Raw genomic sequence first — 22,401 nt, forward strand, 5'->3', positions numbered from 1 at the left:
AGCAGGGCGCCGGGCGCCGGCCGGAGGGTAAGGGTTCTCTCTCCCCGCAGCTGAACCTGGTGTCCAGCGTCACGCTCTCCAAGTCCGCGCCGGAGGCCTCCCCGCAGAGCTTACCCCACACGCCCACCACGCCCACCGCGCCCCTCACGCCCGCCACCCAGGGCGCCTCCGTCATCACCACCACCAGCATGCACACCGTGGGGCCCATCCGCAGGCGCTACTCGGACAAGTACAACGTGCCCATTTCCTCAGGTAGAGACGCCGTCGTGCCTCGTGCAGAACTGCACGTGCCTTCTTGCAGACCAGCTTCTTTTTTAGAGGTGGCCACTAACAGGACAATGCTCTTATTTAGCAGATATTGCGCAGAACCAAGAATTTTATAAGAATGCAGAAGTTAGACCACCATTTACATATGCATCTTTAATTAGGCAGGTAAGTAAATAACACAGTATATGAAATTATATAAAAAGGCGTGTGTGTACATGGAGGTATCATACTGATGAAGTAGATTTAAAACCGCTTAGTATGCAGGCATGCTAAAACCTTGACTATAAGGTTTTTTAAAACTGCAATATATAACATAATTGCTTTTGATTGAGTATTACAATACGATGTGATTATTAGGAAATTCATTTCACACAACAGTGAAAATGAGCCTGTTTAAAGATGGCAAGTCAATTATCACAAGCCACAGTAATCTCTGATCCCAGAATTAATCTGAGCTCTAAATAATTACTGAGCTTTAATCAGCTAGTGAAATGTTTTGCATTTCTCTTTGATTCTGCTTTATGAATGACTAATAAATTAATATTTCTGTACAGAAACAGAAATAAAAACTCAAAACAATTACATAATTTCATTTTGAATTTTGCTATTGAACTGTTAAATACAACCATTAATCTTATATCATTTTGGAAACCTTTCTTAGGATTTAGCTCTGAATCATGGTTATTTTATATTTTCAAGAAACTGTATAATGATTCTGCTGATTTGGTCATAAATTATCTTTCTCTGTTATTTTGGCTTCCCAGGCCATTCTCGAGTCTCCAGAAAAGCAGCTAACACTAAACGAAATCTATAACTGGTTCACACGAATGTTTGCTTACTTCCGGCGCAACGCAGCCACGTGGAAGGTAAGCCTGTGTGGTCTTGCATCTTGCCATTTATAGAAGAGTTTATTGTTGAGAAAATGCAGTTATTGTAAGTTACATTTACGTTGTTTGGGTCCACTGAAAGAATCTAATTTATAGGCCTATTTGATTGAGAAAACAGTTCCATTGTGGTTGAAGACTCCTATCACAGTGCCCCAAGGGTCGGATGGACCAGCCAATAACAGCACCTCCCTTGGTTGGAATCTGTAGGGATAAGGAGCAGGGAGCACTGTTGCCCACGTCCTGAGGTTGTCCCGTTACCCATACAAACTCCATGCCTTTTGGTCTTTAGCCACCACCAGTGTTTGCATAGATAACGTTTTTTAATGCCATTAGGAATCTGGAGAAATGACCAGATAAACTTGACATAACTTTCATTGGTTGGATAATATCTTAACCCAGTTACTGGAGGAAGGTTTGCAATCCAAGTACTAGCATTATGTATGGGAGCTATTGCAGGAGAACACAATGTATTCTTTATTAAATTTTTTTGTTTTTTAAGTCATTAAAGATTCATTGCTACTCTGGAAAAGCAAAGTAACTTCTGAATTATGTAACTTCACTGTAACCCATTTGCTTTAAAACAGGTCTAATTCCATAGGTTCATGTGGATACCCCCAAACAAAGCATGAAGTCATATGACATACCTCATTTTCAGTTCAGCAGTTGGTTCATAGATTCCATTAGTATTTATTCAGTTGTGTTAAATTAAGCCCTCACAAAATTTTAGACTTCCCACTTTCAATTTCTTGGTATCTAATATTTTTGCTATAGAAAAAGACACCTATAATATGATATTTGTGGGTTGATGTTTTGTTAGTGTTTTGGAGTTTCTTTGTGTGGTTTTTGTTTGTTTGCACTTTTACTACCTAGAATTCTTATAATCCCTAAATGCTAAAACATTTAGGTACATTTAAAATGGAAATATTTTAGGATATTTTACATGTCATTTTTTAAAATATGATAGGGATTTATTATGGGGGGCAAGGAAAACTTGCTTTGCTTGAAATAAATGTCTTCCCTGCTACTTTCTTAATTTTATGAGAGAAAAACAAGCAAAAACAGAAATCATACTACCTCCGTTACATGCTTGATAAATTAACATTATAAAAGAAAACATATGTAACCATAGGAATAGTTCTTCAAGTTTACAGAGCCTTGGCTATCTGATGTGGCCCAAGTCATCTTTATTATTTCCATTAAGACTTATGGGCGCTGAAGGGAACCTGTGTTCAAAATCCTACCCTCTTCCTCCGCCTGCCTTGGGAGGTAAAATGCAAAGGATGTTTAGCTATGAATGTTTTTTTAAATTTAGGAAGTAGAGCCTGAAACAGACATTTTTTCAAATTACCTTTTCTAAATAGCAAATAATAACATTTAAAACTAAGTATCAGTTGTGAGTGATATTTAAGCTCAGATCTTTAGATTTAACTTTTTCATTTTTGCAAACTGTAGGAAAAAGTGATGTTTATATAAATATTCCCAGTTCTTAGTGACCCACCAATACGTACAATTTTCTGTCCGTGTCCTCACTTGTATTATGATCTTAGACAAAACATGAAATGCCCAGAGAAGATCTTGACCCCCGAAAATGGCTGACTCAGCTTTTGGGGAAACTTGTGTTTTTTTTTTGTTGTTGTTGCTTTTGCTTAGATGGGCAACATCATCAAAAATGAAACTTAGGTTTTGACTTTACGTCTTTGCTGACCTGCCTCTGGTTGCACTCACCTCTAGCAGTCCTTCCTGCAGACACGGCTCTGTAGATCCACTCAGTCCTGGCCACACAGATGACTCTTTCCACTGATGTCTCCTACGTGTGTCCAGGCCCTGTCTGGTCTGTTTTTTAAGGAAATGTGGGTTTATTTATTTATTTCAACTTCCTCAGTGTTGTTCTAGGTGAGAACAGTAGATGCTTAACATCCTTGAAAAATGTGTTTATTTAGAGACCAGGCTACAGTTTATATGCAAAAAAAGTTGTCTTGCCTAGTACAATTATGACATGTCAAACATTTCCCAGAGGTTTTTGTTTTGTTGTGCTTTTTTTTGATGCAAGGCTCTCAGACCTGTCCCTGATCCAGGGCTCCCTTTGTCATCCCTGGGTGCTTGCACCTGTGCCATTACACTGACATTCTCCAAGGCTCCTCGAGAACCTTCCTGGGATGCTCCTTGTGAGCAATTCATCAGGCGTGTAGTGTAACTAGCCCCTTTATCTTCTAAACATTCCATATCAGGAAAGAAAAAATCCATCATCATCTCCTTGGACTCCTGAGTCACCAGTGGCGATGATTAAGATTTATCATTTGCTGGATACTTTAGAGAGGGATATTGCAGGTATTATAAGCGGAGGGGCAGTGTTTGAGCCGCAGCCGCGGTATTGGAGTTGAGGGCTGTGGGCAGTGTACATGAGGCCTGATGCAGGCATCAGCATCTCGCCCAAGTGCCACCTCCATATTCCCTATAAGAAGAAAGCTTTGAGTAATGACATGGTCTCTCTGCAATGTCCTCATGTCTAATTCTGAGTCTAGATCAGCAAGTTCAACAGGAGGACAGGAGAAAGGAGGCCACATGATCGCCGCACCGAAGGGCTGTGGTTTCCCTGATGTTCAAGGGAGGGAGGTTGAAAGCTCTCCCCTGCTCACTGGGACCCTCCTTTCTGCTAGATTTCTAGAGGTGTTAGGGTTCTCCACTGGGAGAATGGGCAGAATGGCTTGTTTTAGCCATAAGAAAGAAACGTGTCTGTGGAAATGTCAATGTTGGAATACCATCATTTTCCCATTGAGAATTATTCTACTCATATGTTCCTTTGGCATCTCCTCAGTTAATTAAGGTGCCCATAGTAAGAGCCAATTTCTATGTAGATTCCGGAAGGTAAGACATATCTTGATGATGGATGCTGATCAGTCCTTTGGGGGTTCTTTCACCCCCGATCCCCACTCCTGTCAGCCCCAGGAGGGACACTCAGTGGTGAAACTCAATTTAGACTTATTCCTAATTAAGCTGAGAAAACACATAGAAGATTTTCAAGCCAAAACTTAAACAAAAAGAACAAAAACAAAATGTATCAAACAACAATAATTGAGTCTTCGACTCTCCTGGTTTAGAAAATAGAAGCAAGCTGCCCTGTCACGGGAGGTCAGTGAGTTTAAAGGGACAGTTGTACGCTGCTCACACTTCCTTATTTTGAAGTCATGTGAATAATGTTTTCAGATTTTTACTGTGAAATCTATTAAGGGCTTATATGCATAATAATTTTTTTCTTCCGGATCGCTATGTTCAGTCTAGCCTGAGATGCCAAAGAACAATTAATGTACGGTTTTGGTTTTTTACCTTTGCTTTTGGAAAAGGCACTCCTGACCACAGGAAGGTGTCCCTGGGGGTGGTAACTATAGCTCTTGGGGATGGTTTTACAAATGTGGGCTGTTAGGCTGAATTTACTGCTGTTTTTAGAGTCTTTTCTCATAGAAAATGTCAATGTTCTCTCTTTTATACTTGCTGCAGAATGCAGTGCGTCATAATCTTAGTCTCCACAAGTGTTTTGTGCGAGTAGAGAACGTTAAAGGGGCGGTATGGACAGTGGATGAAGTAGAGTTCCAAAAACGAAGGCCACAAAAGATCAGTGGGTACGTCCACCACGTTTGAACTTCTCAGCCCAGCTTGGATTGTGCTAACAAGTGTGACGTAGAGGCTTTGGCTGCTAGATGGTGTTAGACCAGAGAACTGGTTTCACGTCGTCTCAGTTAAGGGAAGCAAAAAAGCATTCCATCCCTCCTGTTGTACACCCGCCGCCCCCGCCCTGCTTGCCAGTCTTTGTTGCATCACATGCTAGTAGCTTTTAGGTGGCAATGCATATTAACCCTCACAAACCATTTGCTTATGCTTATTGCATTTTATTTTCTTTTTCCTGTTCCCTGTATTGGATGTCTGTTCTGCCCCCAACCCCGTCTCCCTTTGTTGCCACTTCATCTCCTTTGCTGCTGCTCCTACCCCAGGGTGCCATTCGCACCAACCTCTCACTGCATAAGTGCTTTATCAGAGTAGAGGATGAGTGTGGGTCCTTTTGGACAGTTGATGATGAAGAGTTTAAACGTGGCCGCCATATTCAACGAGGCCGTCCTCGCAAATACTGCCCCGATGAAAACTCTGACGAGCTTGTCGCACAGTAAGAGCCTTTAACTTGCTTTTGTTTTTTGTTTTCTGCTGTTGCTTTGGCTTTGCATGGTGGACTCATCCATGTAGTCTCGCATCTCACCGGGTGGCTGTGCCACCACCTGCTCCAGGAGCTGAACCGCGTGGCCTGCACGTCCTCTCGATTCTCCTGGAACACCAGTGCTTGAGCAATGCTTTTTTGATGTCTTTAATGCAAATACTGGTCACCTTTTGACTCAGCAGCTAACAGGGGCCCTATCACTAAATACTTCTGTGTGACTCGTAATCCCTCCAAGTTAAAAGGAAGCTTTTATTTAGAGTTAAAATTTGTACTTGGGTAAATTTCTTCCAGTTTTTGCTTACTCGGAATAATGATATAAATGTAGTGGATGTTTGATTAAAATTCTCCGAGCTTAGGAAAGAAATGGATAGCAGTGTGTATCCTTCCTCTGCTGGCCCCAGTGAGTGGAGGTGCTTCTTACCGGAGCCTCTCCTTCCCACAGCATCTCCTCTGTGACATTTAATGCTTGCACTCTGCCAGGTCAGAGGTTTATTACAATAGTATCTGTCTTCAGTGACTGCACCCAGCCAGCATCAAACATCTCCTCGGCCTGCGGCAGTGACCCTCTCCCAGCCCCGCCTTCCCTCCGTTTCCCCGGGGGACCTGCTCGCTCCGAGGCCAGCCCAGGAGCCCGAGCCCTTCCCCAGCCTCCGCTCCGCAGCTTGGGGCTGGAGGCCAGGGGCACCCTCCCGGGAGGCGAGGGACACCGGGCCCAGCCCCATGCCCCAGGGCTCTGCTCTGTCAAATGACAGCTTTACAAACTGGCAGAGGCCAGTATTTTGTGGCACAGAAATTCATCAGTGGAGCGAGTGCCCATTACCTAAGCTGAGTTTACACCCAGTTTCCGAGAATAGCAGAAGCTGTTCGCAGAGGAGTTCCCAGCCCAGGGAAGCCAGGAGCTGGGAGAAAGCCCTCTCCAGTGATGGCGGGATGTTTCTGTTCTGGAAGGATGCCAGAAAGCTTGAACAAAACAGCCAGGAACTCGGGGTGATTGCATTTAACTGGAGTTTTCTTTCTCTCGTGCAGTAACCCTTCCCTCATCAAAAACATGCAGAGCAGCCACGCCTACTGCACGCCTCTCAACGCGGCTTTGCAGGTAAGATCGATGGCCGGCCCGAGCGTGCGCAGGGCAGTGCCTCCCCGCTCATCTCAAAATATATTAGCCTCACTCTAATTAGATATTAAATTTTAATTCCGTTAAACTTTTTTCTTAAGTGCACAAAGCATCGTCCTCCCTGGAGGCAAACACATCGGCTGCTTCAGCGTTCGCAGGATGCTTAGCATTTTGAATATTGTGGCAAAAAAATTAAAAGTTCACTTATTAATATTTATCAGCGGTATCATAATTTCCATCCTCTTATTTCAGAATTTCACTTGAGGCAAAAATACCACAAGTGTAATTACTGCAGCACAGCTATTAATGTGCTGGCGATGGGCCGCCGTCACGTGCCTCCTATTGCTCAGGCTCCCGGAGAAAGCCGGCTTTTCACTTCTCCTTTTCCAGCCTGTTTCCCTCTTCCCTCTGCGGGCGGCGCGGGGCAGGAAGTTGTGTGTGTGAGGGAGGGGTGTGCTGAATACACTCCTTCCGCTGGTGGCCGAGCCACCGAGGCACAGGGCACCCTCCTCCACAGATGGGCCCTGAGCGCTGAGCGGGGTGAGGTCGCTGAGCAGGAGGGAGGCCCCAGCACCCACCGGCTCCTGGGCAGCGCTCGCCTTGTGCCCCTCTGCGCTCCTGGGCTCCTCACTTCCCACGCCTCGTCCTTTGTAAGCCAAGGCGGACCGGGGCCCTCCGCAGTTCCCAGGTGGGCTGTCCCTGCGGCCAGGGGTCCTGATTGAACTTGATCTACCTAAACTGTTCTGGAACACAGACCCAGGGAGGCTTGGTCACTTTTAGATGTCATGTTCTGTAGATGGAGCTACAGGCCAGTGAAGACCTTGCAGCGTGCATTCTGGGGTCCCAGGTCACCCTGAAATCAGTTTTCTGCCGTTACAATGTCTGTGCCCCTCCAGAGCTTTTGTCCAGAAGCAGATATTCATACTTTACGGCGGGGGGGGGGGGGGGGGGGGGCGGGCAGGGGGGGGGCGGTAACAGATCCAGAAGCAAACATTTTGCAAAAGTTCCTTACGGGATAATAATGAACCAGTGGTTGAGACACTTGGCATTATGGGGAAGGGCCGGGTCAAAGAGGAGACAGTGATGGGGACCTGGCTTCACCGCTCACAAATCCAATATTTATTGAGCACCTACTCTGCACCCACAAGTCCCTCCCCGGCCTCCGGCTCCAGGAACGGACGGCAGCCTGCACACTGTCCACGCGGAGGCGAGGCACTGGCCTTAGCTCCTCAGTGATTACATTTATTTATTCTTGGCCTGAACCAAGCCCACCAGGAGGAACTACCCGCATTTCTTTTAATTACTGTAGTTTACACAGGAACTTCAGAAACGCAAATGAAAGCACGCTCAGATGCCGCCCCTGTAAATACCATTCATTAGCGACTCACTTTCCCTGGAGTCTTGTGAGCTGTGAATTTAAAGACCGCTCTGCTCTGTCTGGAATAGTATTAAGATTACAAGCACATTTTACATTCATGAGGCGGAAAGGGGAAAAGCAGCGGCCCTCTGTGCTCTGGGCTCCCTCCACTGTTGGCATGCTCTGTGGTCCCAGAACCAGCTGCACCCCCTAACCTTGCACACACTGGTTTTGCGCCTCCTCTGCACCCCCGTTTGCGCCGAGCCCCCAGTGCTGCTGCGTCCCCAGACCCTTCGCCGTCAGGAAGTGTGTGTGCCCGTCGGTGCCGCTTCTCGTTGGGGAGGTCTTGCCCTCCTCGCTCTGGGTGGCCCATGGTCCGTAGGTGTGTCACGGGAAACCAGTCTGCTGTGCAAATTAAATAAAGCGCCACCAGCAGCCTCCTCCCCATCAGTGCCCTTCTCACGACAAGTAGAAAGCATAGGTCCCTGGTGTGACATAACTGACGCGTGCTGCATGGCATGTAAACGAGGACAACAGAATCCACTACAGAAATATAGCAGTGCTTTGAAACAGTGAAGTAACTAAGGGAACCGTAAGCTTCATATTTATAGACACCTTTCCCCCGAGGACCCCGAGGCGCTCACGCCCAGGGCGCTGGCACTGGGCCTTCGGCAGGACTCCTCAGGCGCCGTCGTGCTTTTGGCAGAGTGCCGTTTGGTGTGAACCGCGTGCTGTGCGCAGGGCCATGCACATAAGCAGGTCCATCACACAATGGCCATGCAGCCGTCCCTGAGGCGGCGTCAGCTACAAGGGGAACACTGTGTAGGCATGAGCAGTTTCTGACCTTGTCGGGGGGCGCTTTGATCATTCACTCAACAAAGAGCGCTCCAGCGGCTCTGGTGTGAGCGGCCCGGGCGCCCTGCGCAGCCAGCTGGCGGTGTTTGCGGGGAAGGCTGGTTCTCCTCCTGACCTCCTCCTGTGTGAGCGTCAGTGTGCAGGCTTGCCTTTTGGGCGCCTCTCGCCACTGTGACTGTCGGACGTTAGTCCCAGTCGGAAACGGCCTCACCCTCGAACCCTTTGGGAGCCAAGGAGAAAGGACCCCAAGAGTACTTTCTCATAAACATTTAGATCCTGTTCCCCCGTTTTTGACTCAAGAAGCTGCTAAAATACAAGCTGGCGATGGCCCCACTTTGACGGCGTTGCAACCGTCTAAGGTGAGATGACCAGGGAGCGCCATCTGGGGCATTTCCAGGGAACAGAGACAGGAGCCCAGCTCTCAGGTTCCACAGAAAGGTCAGGGTGGCTTTTTCATCGCCACACTTTTTTGCTGACACTCATTTTGGACTGACTTTGTCAGCTTCAGTATAGATCTACTTAAGTTCCCAAAAGAAATACAATTTAGAGCTTCCTTTTGGCAGAGATTTATCTATCCATCTATCTGTCCATCTATCTATCCATCTACCTACCTACCCGCCTGCCTATCCATCTATTTATTTTTAGTCCTAACATTCTAGGTGATTGGTTGGTCTGAGAGTGAAAGATTTGCGGGTGTTACCTTCAACCATTTTCTTAAACTACACTAAACAGATTAAAAAACCATTTAAACAGAAATGATGAGTGGGAGATAAAAATTGATTCCAATTCTATAATCTCTTCCTTTTCTATAGGATCTATGAAGTAATGTTTATGGAAGTTCTCATAAGTTTGAGCTGTGCAGCCAGAATAATGTGATCAAATCTCTAATATCCAATACTGGAGTCATCAAAGTGGATAAAGAAATGAAAATTCCATTACATTTCCCTGTGATCTGGAAATATTCAGTTGGCTCTTGAAAAAAGGCATCAGACACAAACCTCATATTAGATGGCCTTGTCTGGACCATGTGACTCTGCCCAGCAAGGCTGATGGAGCCCCCTCCCTGCGGGCGTCTGAGCCCCCAGGGAGCTCTCTGAAACTAAGGTTGGGGCATGTGTCACAGTCTTATTTTTAAAGCAAAATCCTTGTCACTAGAAACTTGAATGTGCCCACCACACCTCAGTGAGCGTCAGCGGGGTGGTTGCTGCTCTCTTCGTGGGTCACTCCCTCCTGTGCGCCTGCCCCCTAACTATTCTCTCGGTTGCTGACAGGCTTCCATGGCTGAGAACAGCATACCTCTGTACACCACTGCTTCCCTGGGCAACCCCGCGCTCGGCGGCCTGGCCAGCGCCATGCGGGAAGAGCTCAACGGGGCGGTGGAGCACGCCAACAGCACCGAGAGCGACAGCAGCCCCGGCAGATCGCCAGTGCAGGCCGTGTGAGTACTGTCCCTGGACCTCTGCGCCAGACCCCAACTCCCTGTCCTGTGTGCACACAAGCCTCTCTGCGCCCACTTTTACACCTTTTCTATAATTCTTTACTTCCCAGAACCCAGTGCTTCTGGAAACATTTAGCTCGCTTAGCACCATTGTCTAACTTTCCAGCAAAAGGGCCGGCTTCATGCAGCACTACCGGTGTGCACGGCACTAGAGTGGGGGTCGGGTTGCTTCTCTGCCCGCTGCCTGGCATCCGGGCCATTACTTCCACCCTCTGCCTCCCACCTCCATGTCCCCGCGGTCAGTGTGCACCACTGCAGCCGCTCGGTGTGTGCAGTCTCGGGCTTGCTCACCCGCCAGGGAGAGGGGTGCTGTTTGCCTGCTGTGGGCGAGTTTCACCAGGAACACCGCGCCGGAGCACCATTCCCAGGCAGCGGTGATGGCACACATGAAAGGCAGCATGATTGATAGATTGCTGTTAAAATCAGAAGGAAAATTAATAGGAGCGCTCTAGCAGCAGACGGCAGTATAATGAGCACACACGTGACTGAGTGAAGAGAGGGCAATGCTGTCCGTGCTGACTGAGTGGCCGGGAGCCGGAGACCGGGAGGGAGCAGGCGGGCCTGAAGTGCCCTCTCGGGGAAAAGGTCAAAAAGAAGAGAAACCGCACTGGCCCCCTGACTGGGTAGGGTTGGGTCATAGGAGGAGTGCTTTATGCCGGTGGCTGCAAACGGACGCCCACTTTGGGAGTAATCGGCTCCGGGTGCCCGCGGCCAGCTCTCAGAAGCTGTTCAGCTACCGGCCTTCGGGATTACCGGTTAACGTCTTATGTGAAGATCATTTGAGCAATAGGAATGGAAAATATGACCTGTAGCAATTAGCACAGAATGAACTGGCATCTAGTGACAGAAAAAATGCTGTCTGCCAGGGTAGTTGTTGGGCTGGGGAGGGGGGTTCTGAAATTTGATTATTTAGCATTTGGTTTAAGCCCAAAGTGATCTGAAAAGGATTTTTAAAGCTGGGAGTGATTGTTAGTTTGTAGGAAGAGTCGCTTAGCCTTGACTCCCATTCTTCTGAGCGATGCTCCCATAGATCGCCCTTTCTGTGCAGCCGAGGTTCCCATTGTACCGCAGGCTTTCTACTTTGAATCGTCGTCATGACAGGAGTCTTTATTCAGATATTAAATACTGAATGGGAAGTTCAGAGCAAACATAAATTGCTATATAAGACACTTCAAGAAATACTCAGTAGAGCAAAAATACCTGAAGTTATTGATAGAAGGATACAATTTCTCATAATCTTATGGATTCCAAGGTTTAGTTGATGTATATTTCTATTATTTAGTTTAAAGGACCACTTAAAAAATAAAAAATAAAAAATAAAGAAATTTGGATACAAACCTCAGGCAACATTTTAGAGTAATGTGACTTTTGCTGTACAAGATAAAGTCACTATAAAATTAATTTAAGAACTTTGAATTAACCCCAGTATTATCAGAAACCATGTTTTACATCAGTCAGCATAATTTTTAACAAAATGAAGGTTTCAATGGCTTTTACAGAAAAAAGAAACCCTGCATAACGACATTAAAATGCATATGATTTTTTGCTCAAATCTCACAGGTTCACACTGTTTGCTAAATCTAATCACATGTCAGCAGCATATTCCCCGTGTCAGCTATCAGTGTCAGAGACTGTTACTCTTTCTGACCCCGTATTTCCATTAAGCAGACTCCGTGATGGCTTAGTTCCCATTCTTGTCCAATGTGCATTGCCCTGCTATGATGCAAATTGTTTCTTAACTGTTCCAGTCTATTGGAGTAAATCAAGCTGTAAACTTTACAGCAAGGCTTAAGGACCTTGTTAGTGCCGGGCCCAGCTAACGTCTGGTGTTGAAACAGAACTCTGCATTTCTTACTGTTTTGGTGACACTCAAATACCATTACATTTTGTTTCTCTTTTTTTTTTTTTTTTAATATAATTTTATTGATTATACACAGAGAGGAATTGAGAGGGACAGAGAGTTAGAAACGTCGATGAGAGAGAAACATCAACCAGCTGCCTCTTGCACACCTCCCACTGGGGATGTGCCCGCAACACATCAAGGGCATGACCGGAATCAAATCCAGGACCTTTCAGTCCGCAGACCGACGCTCTATCCACTGAGCCACACCGGTCCCGGCTTGTTTCCCTTTTGAAACCCTGGAAAGTAGTCACATAATCATGGCTTTGGGGCATTATGCTTTTAGTCTGATAGGAGCTAAAAGAGTTACAAAGCAAAATACTGCAAGCTTTGCACACACCCTGGGATCACAATGCCGTTACACACCATCCAGCTTCCGCTGGAAACGCTGTTCCCAGAACGGCTAAACAAAGGAATCACTGGGGCCAGAGAGCGGAAATGTGTGTGTTAGTTATTCACTGGCAGCCGTTGGGAAGGAGGAGTTGGAGAGAAAGATGGGCGGGTGTGTGGGGTGATCTGCAGAAGAAGAGGCAAGGCCTGCAGCTCCCGTTTCTGGAGACACGCGGGCGGCGGCAGCATGTGTCTCAGAGTGCGTCCTGCACGGAAGGCCGCTCCTCCGCTGTCTGCGCTGCGTGTGGCCGGGCCGCTGCGCTGGCAAGCTCGGCCTCTGCTGGGGACAGGAAGCCGGGTTTCACTCAGGTTCTGGAGTGTAGTCTGCTGTCACACAGCACGGACTGAGCCAGTAGGCATGCTGGTTGCAAATTTAGGGCTGGGGGGAATACTCCCTGATGTGAACTGTGTTGGCAGGCTTATTATTTTTATTTATTTCATTTTTCCCAGCAAACATTTGTCAGTAAAACTATAAAGCAAGGACTGCCTGATGACTGTTCGATTTCTTCCAGGTCTCCCACTCCCTCCAGGCCGTAGTATCATCTCAGTGGCATCAAATTCAGATCCTGTAAACCTGGAAGTTTTAATAAATGCGATAGTTTGAGAAAATGAAACTGGGAAAATGTTGATCAAGGAAACTACATTTAACTTCAATCTATAGCAAAGTCAAACACAGATCAATTCTGCCTAGTAGACAAACCATGTCATTAATGAAGGTGGTAGTTTATGAATTAACAGTTCTCAATATTGAAAATATGAAACAAACATGAAAAAATATACACTGTTGTCAGTAATTCAAGAAACACAATTTAAGGTCATTCGAGCTTACCTTATACCTGCTAAGCAACAAAAAAATTTTTTTAAGTAATATTGGTGCTGATGAGGTCGAGTCTAAATTGATAAAGTCCCTTTGGAAATTATTATCACAACAAATCACAAAAATCATAAGGATACTTTGGCCTTTGCTCTAGCATTTTCATTCTTAGTATCCTGAAGAGGGAAATCAGCAGAGGGAGAAAGATTCGTGGATAGAAGTCGCCTGTGTGTCCCACAGAGAGCAGGACGGGCGCCCTCACACACGGAGTAGCTCAAGGATATGGAAATGTGACCCCAAGTGGAGAGGGGAGCAAAAACCAAACACCTCCCCTAATCAGGAGTGGGGGGACTTTCTTTAAGGAATAGTAATCAGTGCACAGAGGAGTGCCTGTGCCCGGGACGGAGGGGCGCCATGCCCAGGGCTGCTTCCAGCTTGAAAGTCTTACGAAATTTTGAACCAGTTTCCCTTCACAGAGGGCTCTGCCAATTCTGTAGCCAGGTCAGGTCTCACTGTAGAAGCACAGACAAATAGGACCATCAGGAAACAAAGCAGACGCACCACAACTAGTAAAGCATGTTATTACACAGCTTGGGGACACTTTATTTTGCAAGTGGTTTTTGAGACTCTGGGCACGATGTAAGAAAGCGCTTCCTCCTGCCGTCTGCTCCCCTCCTCTCGGTTTGGAGTCTGGATTTTCTGAAGGTGCACAGGGTCAGGGCAGCACACGGCACTCCTGTTCGTTTTCAGAGGCTCAGGCGGCCTTCGGGTTTGGGCACAGCATCAATCACTCAGGAAACCAGCCGTCCACCTGCAGGAACACCTCTTATCATTAATAATAACTTAATAATGTCAGTTACAGCATCCTCTTTCTGCGGCTGGCCCAGGAAGGGCCTTTAACCGAACAGAGCAGTTTTTACATATCAAAGCCCTGTAGCACCAAGTAATTTGTGTTTGCAAAGGCCTGGTTGTAAATATGACTTAGGAACATTTCTCAGTTTTTATCAGAGTGATGTCCTGCCATCCCTGTGGGCCTCCAGCTGGGCCACACTCAGTCCCTAATGAGCCTCAGGGCCTCCCGCCCTCCGCTGCACGGGCTCCTGTTGGGCCCTGTTTACCGCTGACAGCCTTGCTCTTCTGATCGGGCTCTGCTGCCTTATCACCGTGTTGTGTTGAGGGAGCATTTTCCTCTTCGCTGTGTTTCCTGGCAGGGCTTTTCTTGCCTTATTGACAGTTTGTGAAAATATGCATTAATTTGGAGTTTCAGGCATGTATCATGGTGTCTCTTTGCTGTGTTTGCTTGAAGTTGATTAATGATAGGACTTCACTTGGGTCGTTCTCAGGAGAGTTCTCTCGCGGGGTCCGCATGCTAACGAGCAAAGCAGCACAGCCTCCGCGCTCCTGCCACCAGCCGCTGCCCCCCAGGGTCCTAGTTCGGTGTGACGATTTGTAGTCATCACCCAGATGCCACCGGGGCTCAGGGTGGTCCCCCGACCAGCAGTGTCACCAGTCTCAGGCCCCCAGGCCCCCTGAGTCCCCTCTGCCTCCTCTCAAGACCCTCAGGGAATGGGGTGCACCCGCCTGCCTGAGGCCCCTGGGAGGAGGACGGCCAGTTGGTCCAGAGACCACCAGGCTCCAGCCACTAGGGCGGGAGCACCTGCTGTGAGGCCAGGATCCCTGCTCTGTGCTGTCCTGTCCGGTGGCCTTGCTGACACCTGGCCTTGAGCATTGGAAATGTGGCCGGTGCAGTGAGACACTGAATTTTAAATTGTATTAATTTTAACTTAAAGGCCACCTGTGGCCGCGCTGCCCTGTTGGACAGTGTGGTCTAGATGCGCTTCTGTGGAGCGCAGGGCCGCCAGCTTGCACTGGCGGCATTCCCTGAGATCCTGTTCTCGATTCCAGGCATCCGGTGCACGTCAAGGAGGAGCCCCTGGACCCGGAGGAGGCCGAGGGGCCGCTGTCCTTGGTGACCACAGCCAACCACAGCCCCGAGTTTGACCAGGACAGAGATTACGAAGACGAAGCGGTAAATGAGGACATGGAATGAACGTCTGGGTAGGCCGACCCCAAAAATGAAGATTGGAAAAAACAGAACATGTCGAAAGCGAGCAGTGACGCCGCTCTCCCTTGCTGTACAGTCCGGAGGAGGTCACTGCGCTCCGGCAGACTCTGAAAGGCTAACTCAGTGCCATCCAGACCCCATTTGGGAGTATTTTTGATTTTTCTACTTTTTGTTGAAAAAAGGAATTTGTACTCTGTGCATCGGATGGACGTGTTTGGTACTCGGGATTTCCCCTCTAACGGTCAGCAGCTGTTGTAAATTCGCTAAACCGACTCGCTTTCAGCAGCAGCCTCTGAACTGCAGCCCGCGGACCGGACCGAGGACGCCCTGCGCACGGGCCCGCCGGGCCGCCCGCCGGCCTGCTCACGCACTGCATGTCGTCACTGCCTTCCTCCAGCGGGGGTGTGTTGGGGGGTTTTGCTTCCAGTTGGGATGGGGAAGGCCTTTGTGTGTTTATTGGGGGGAGGGGTGAAAAATAAGTACCCCACACTTTTTAATGTATTGCTTTTTCTTCTTGCTTCTCCTCTGCCATTTTAAGTTCTGACCTCAGGCCTCCGCTGGGGCCCAGGGCCTCCTGGGGGCTTCGCGTTCCTGTACCTTGTGATGAATGTTCTAGGTGTTTATTATACAGCGCTGAATGTCAGTTCTTGTTTGTAGTTTTCTGTCACTCATTCCATGTTTCTTCAGACATCACCATGTTTTCTCCAAAGTCAGAAAACATTCCGTTTTGGTCTTTTTCTAAAAGGTCCCAATGCTGCACTCTACACATGCAGGTCCGCCGGCGCGGCCTGCCCGGAGAATGGATGACAGAAAAGCAGGGGCTCGGAGCAGGCCGTGCGGGCCGGAGGGCTGGTTCGATCCGCGCTCTGACCTCGCAGCTGCCTCGTCCTCAGTGACCGCAGCGTCCCACCAGCTCGGGAAACGCAGGCCGCACCCCAGCAGCTCAGCATCTCGGGGCTGGCGCCTGGCTGTGAAGGCTCACCTGGTGGGACCGACTCGGGACCAGCCATGCTGCGCCAGAGTGGGCGCTGTGTTTGCAAAGGGGCCAGAAAGCCGGCTTCCTGAGCAGCCCTGCTGGAGTGGCGGTGGTTTAACACCAGTTCAGACCTCTTGGTGGCATCAGGCTGTGTGATCCAGTCAGCTGTCCGGTGGAGACTGAGTTGGGCAGGTGCTGAGGTGTTGGTGTCACGTGTGCAGGCTGGCTGCTGCAGCTCAGTGCGCACGCCCTGATCACACAGCCCAGGTCAGGCCAGCCTAGGAGACGGAGCGGGCGTCCAGCCTGGGCTCTGGGGCAGGAGGGGGGGGGGCCACTCAGCGCCGCCGGCCCGGAGCACTGGCCGCGGCAGCCGCAGCCCTCCGCCCCGCTGCTCCCCTAGGACCGTAGCTCTTGTTGTTAGTTTGAGAGCCCTTTGGAGCTTAATTTATATTCTTTGTACCTTTTTTTCTAAAATTACCAAAGATATTACACAAAGGTAAATTATGTTCTCTGTTTTATGCTTTATCTGATGAAGCCAAATATCCTCTTATTGTTGATCAAAGGAGGGAAGGACTTAGAGGCAATGGGTGGGCTGTGGCTGCGGAAGCTGAGGAAGAGCTGCTCCTTCGTAGGTGTAGAAGGCCAAGCAGATGATGGAACCAAAGTTGTTACTCTTTTTAGTTGTTGGTTTTTTTCTCTTCTGAATCTCTACCAAGACCAAATTCATTCTTGTAAAGAGAGATTGCGGGGCTACTGGAGACGAACGTAGGACACAGTATTAAGCAGTCCCAGGGGAACGGGGTCCGTCTCACTGCCTGTGCCCGGGGAGCCGCGGTGGCCGGGACGAGGCGCAGAGAGGAGCTCCCGCAGTGGGCCTGCGCCTCCCGTGTGATTCGAGAAGACGCTCCTTAGAGGAGGATTCACGCCACTTTTGTTTCAGCTGTGCTGTGGTCACTGTGGTAATTTTGGTTTCTCTTGGCACATATCCTCTTCTTTGTTTAGACGTTTTTTTTCTTTGTTTTCTGATTAGGCCTTGGCCAGCGTTTTTCATTTTTTAATAAAGTAACACTCCTGTCCACTCGTAAGCTTGGTACAAAACTCCTTTGGCAGTGGACCTGACGCGCCTCGGCTCTGCCGGCGCGGCCTGTGGTCGGCCGGCAGCCGCCCCGCGGCCTCTCGGCGACGGCCAGCAGGGCCTGGGCAGGGCCCGTGCTTCTGAAGAGTGGTGGCTGGTTCGTTTGGTATTCAAAAGAGGATAAAAATCTGGTAGATTAGTTCATTCTCAGCATGTGTAGCTAGACATGAGTAAAGAGAACAGCATGAGAAACTGTTAGTACGCATACCTCAGTTCAAACCTTAGGGAATGATTAAAATTAAAAAAGTCACTCAGTTGCACTTAGTCGTATGTCTTGCATGCTTAGTCTAAAGACTGTAGCAAAGGTGAGAAGGAAGAATTAGACTCCATGTCGTGCAGGTGTCACAGCCTTGCAGGAGAACCAACTGAAAACATTCTCAGGCTTACAGCAAGCAGACTCCGCTCTGATTTCACACTCTGACTGTACCCCGGGGGCTGCCCCGGCCGCTCCTTAGGATGTTTATTATGTTGTACATATATCCCAACTGTCTGTGTGAATCTTTGTCTTTCTGGGGGAGGGAGGCGGGCGGATCTTTTTTTAGATATTGTTCCTAAAAAGGAATAAATGCATACACCTGTTTGTCAAAACACCTTTGCTTTTTGTGCAACTGCTTTATATTCATGATCCTTAAAAAATAGCTTTGGGGAAAAAACTACTGTATGTAATGGAATTGCAGGATATGCTGCACATGTATTTTATTTAGTTATCCTTGCTTTAAGAATATCGGATGACATTTCCTGACATGTGGGAGAGAGAAATTCCCTACCCTTTTTTTCTTTTGCTTTTAAATTGTAACATAGTTAACAGACTTTTTCCCCCCTTCTCATTGATTGGAGCATTTTGTACAGGTTTTGTGTGTGTGTGTGTGTATGTGTGTGCGTGCGCGTGGGCATGTGTGTTAATCTGTTTTTTTTGATACATTCCTATCCATTGTGTCTATCCTACACTGCCTTCCTGGCGATCTTAAACAAGTTCATACATTTGAAAAGAGAAGAAATGTTTTAACGATGTTTTCTGCTGCAGTACATATTTGCATGATGAAATTGCAGGGCCACACTTTCAAAGCTTATCAGTGACGTGGTGATTAATGGCGAGGAGTGTCAAAGCTATTGAACTTTTTGTATTAAAAAAAAAAAACACTTTACAAGGTGCCAAAATGTAAACACAATTTGTTACATTTTCTCCAACGAAAAGCAAACCTTAGGGACGTGGTCCCGAGAACCAGGCCAAGCAAGCGCTGTCAGGAATGACGACCCCACGGCCCCAGAGCCGGTCGCCAGCCGGCCCCACCGACAGCTCTGACACCTCACACCCATCACCTAACCACCAGCCGGTTCTTCACCCCAAGTGATGTAAAGCACTGGTTTTTTATGTGAAAAGAAAGTTTCATATTTCCTCTCCTTCCCACATTCCAGCTGAGCTCGTTTCCAAGGGCGCAGGGAGCTTGCGTTCTAAGGGTTTGGGATGGTGTGGTACCTTCGGTTAGCGGTGTGCCCTGTTGATACTTTGAATGTGTTTGAGAGTCGGCTTTGCTTTTTTTATCCTGAGAATGAGACTTGTAATCTAAGGCATCGTGGGCCCCGGCAGTTCACGGTCTCCCCCAGACGGCGCAGACGGCACAGCGGGACCGCCCGCTCCAGGGCGGCGCTGCCAGCAACAGGAACTTCCGTTTTGTTTCGTTTTGATACGGCATAAAAGAAACTCATTCCTTGATATCAACTGTAATTCCATCATTCCGTGTCTGTGGATGCAGACAATAAAAAATGTGTAGTCAGTACTGAGGACTGACATGGCATTCTCAAATGCAATAAAATGCTGGTTGTTCACACTGGTGGTCAGTCGCCACAGCCTGCGTTTCTTTCCCTCGCCCCGCGACTGTCCGCTGGGCACGGCCCGGCGTCCTCGGCTGCTGCCAGCGCTGACTGAGATCATCGGCCTGAGCTCCCAGCATCACAGCCGAAGCTCTGGCCTCGGGCCTCAAGTCCCGTCTCCACCGGGGACGAGGAGGCGACCTCTGCTCCTGAGGAAGTACGGTCTTATTTTTCTTCATCAGGTTTTATGGAGAAAAACAAAGTGTTTAATAACTAGCATTAAGAGCAAACTGAAATTTCAGAGGAAAGCAATACCATGAATAATTCATTAGAATTTCACATCTGCAAGATTAGTCATCCAAATAAAATGCTAATGTCAAAAACATGCACCGTCTATAATATTCTCATCAAGAGATCTTTTTGCATATAATGATAAATGCTTAGAACAAGTGATTTTATAAAAACATTCTATAAAAATATGCTAGATCAGTGTTCTCAGGGAAGGAAACAGAAAAGCCCCAGTAACTATTCCAGAAAAACAATCTTGATCTTGAGATTTTTAAAATTGAATATCTTTAATAAAATTTATTTTTAATGTTATGTTGTATACACTAAGAATTAATTTGGGCATCTTTCAGTAAAAATGAAATTGGTCTATTGCAGCAATTTTCAACCCTTTCTATCTCATGGCATACATAAACTAATTACTAAATTAAAAAAATGTATTTTTTGCTGATCTGGCCAAAAAAAAGTGTAATTTTGATTCACAGTAGATGGCTATTGTTGTGTTGGTTCTTGGCATTTCTTCAAATATGTTTTACTGACTTTTTTAGAGAGAGAAGGAGGGAGAGAAAAACATGCAAACACTGATGAGAGAGAGATCAACACGCTGCCTCCCGCACTCCCCAATGAGAATCAAGTGCCCTGACCAGGAATCGAACCAACGACCTTTTGGTACACGGGGCAACACTCATCTAACTGAGCCACACTGACCTTGGCTGGCTTTTGTCATTTTTTATTTGACAATCTAAGGGAAATGAAGTCAGTCCCGGAATTTTTAAATAGTCAGGTGTTAAGTGTTTTAAAAATTCTTGCAGCAATGGGTTGAAATCACTAGTCTGTTGAAAGCAGCACGTTAAGTGGCCAGAGCGTGGTAATAAAAGCCGCTACCTGATGTTCGGAGCACATCCCATCCCACGGTGAACGGGCTGAGAGCTGAGCCTTGCCCCTTTCACTCGGAAGACGCGGCCCTGCTGAGGAGGCGCCCGGTGTGCCCCCGGCGTGGCTCAGGAGGCCCCTGCTCTGTGGCAGGCCTTGCTGAGCGACTGGAGGGTGTCTTCTCTGGGCAGGCGGGCCGCAGCCCACAGTGCTCTAGCCTGGCAGCTGGCGAAGCCGCCGCCCCAGTGCTCCCCAGTGCTCCGCGGCTAAGGAAGGGTGTGGGTTCTGATGCCCACAAAGCCGGCCTAGCCAAACGCTGCCGGCACACGCAGCGGTGAGGGTCAGTATGTTCACACATTTGAGTAAGCTGAAGAACCCAAACCAAGTATGACAATGCACTAGTGACGACGAGGTCGGGAACTGTTCTAAAGCATGAACATCTTTTACATATTTCACACTTGTCAGGTAAACAAGGCAGCAAACCCAAAATACAGGTTTTCTTTTAAATGAGACCTTTTCATAAAGAGCTTAGATTCTCAGGAATACGAGTTTCACACCAACACAGGCACATGAGGGTAATACCCACTTCTCCAAGGAAAACCAACCAAAGTATTGTCTTACGAGATTTTTTTCTTTTTGATATTACACATTTATGTTCAGGATAGTGGTCACAATTTATCATTGTAGTTGAGTCAAATTGAAGTATTCCTTATTAAAGGGAAGTTGGGTCTGAAACTTTCATTTAAGGAATTGACTGATGAAAAGTTTAAGACAGAATTCACATTGAGGGAAAGTAAGTTACATATGAAAACACTGGCTTAACTGGGACAATAGTTGGGTTAGAAAGCTATCACTTTAAATATCACCTCTTTATTTTTAAGCAGTATTTGACTTTTTAAAGAAGCTAAATGTATTGTAAAATGACCTTCAATGCTTTCTATATAGATATAGATATATAGATAAATATCTATATCTACATATTTATTTACATAATGGGTATTTCCATTTGAAATTACCAGTCCTTTTTTTTTTTTTTTTTTTTTTGGCTTATATCAAGAATATAAGGAAGGAAAAGACTTCAAGTTATAATGTTAATTTGAAGGTAACTGATCTTTCAAGAATTAATTTCAGCCAAAGCAATAATCATTATTTACCAGTGTGTGACATTTTTATCACTCATCATATTAGCAAATTTCCATTGAAAATGCTAAAATGGTTCGTCATAAGGCAGATAACTGCTCTGGCTGTAAAAATGACCAACACAAGTGCCGGTGTTCAAACATTAAATTATACTGTAATTAATAAAGACAGTTAAACTGCCGACTAGCAACAGCAATTTAGGTAACCACATTTGATCGGCTATAAATTGTAACTACATTAAAATTCCAGAAATGTTAGCAATATGGATCACTTGATGAAAGTCAGTGATGATCACCAACTTTTTTTTTTTTTTAACAACGGAAGCACAGGTCAAGTTGACCACAAATCCATGGACGAAGATCAGGCCTTCGCACTTTTCATCTTGTGAAACAAGCAATTACAAAGAGCTGCATCGATTTGGTAAAAAGCTTTAGGTGACATAAATTGTTTCCTGTTTAGCTTATTGCTCTGATACATAAATGTCACCAGCCCGGCATTAATTAGGCCAGCGCAGCGGCGCTCCCAGGCCGGGCGGCTCGCGCATCCGGCCCGGCTCGCTCATTAGCAGGGAAGGGCGGGAGCCGCTGTGGGCGGCGAAGTCCTGAGGAGCAGCTCCATCTTAGTTCAGAACCAAATGGCAGGACTTCAGATTCGCTTTCTTGCCACTTAACAAAGCACCAGGTTTAAAAAATATCTAAACAAGAACATTTACAAGGCATTTCGGCCTCTGAAAAGTTAACACTCCCCGTCTCAGTATATGGTTCCATACATGTTTCCTTGGGTTGCTATTTCTACATTTAAAATACAATTTTAAATGGCTTGTGCATGT

At 47.1% G+C, this 22,401-nt stretch overlaps 1 protein-coding gene across 6 annotated transcripts in view; it reads left to right on the plus strand.

Annotated features, from left to right (window-relative positions):
• Positions 1 to 19,296, plus strand: part of FOXP1 (forkhead box P1) — a 206,536-nt gene extending 187,240 nt beyond the window's left edge. For 5 of the 6 annotated variants that reach the window (XM_084902065.1, XM_084902066.1, XM_084902070.1 and 2 more), the window contains 7 exons: positions 51 to 252; positions 353 to 432; positions 1,032 to 1,133; positions 4,650 to 4,771; positions 6,385 to 6,454; positions 9,956 to 10,122; positions 15,192 to 19,296. In XM_084902065.1, coding sequence (XP_084758191.1) covers positions 51 to 252; positions 353 to 432; positions 1,032 to 1,133; positions 4,650 to 4,771; positions 6,385 to 6,454; positions 9,956 to 10,122; positions 15,192 to 15,336 — 888 coding nt within the window. In that variant the 3' untranslated portion in view covers positions 15,337 to 19,296. The remainder of the gene's footprint in view (positions 1 to 50; positions 253 to 352; positions 433 to 1,031; positions 1,134 to 4,649; positions 4,772 to 6,384; positions 6,455 to 9,955; positions 10,123 to 15,191) is intronic. The other variant, XM_084902067.1, reaches the window with a different exon arrangement.
• Positions 19,297 to 22,401: the final 3,105 nt, after the last annotated feature.

Source organism: Pipistrellus hanaki (genome assembly GCF_964339955.1).
Source record: "Pipistrellus hanaki genome assembly, chromosome: 13".
NCBI lineage: Eukaryota > Metazoa > Chordata > Mammalia > Chiroptera > Vespertilionidae > Pipistrellus > Pipistrellus hanaki.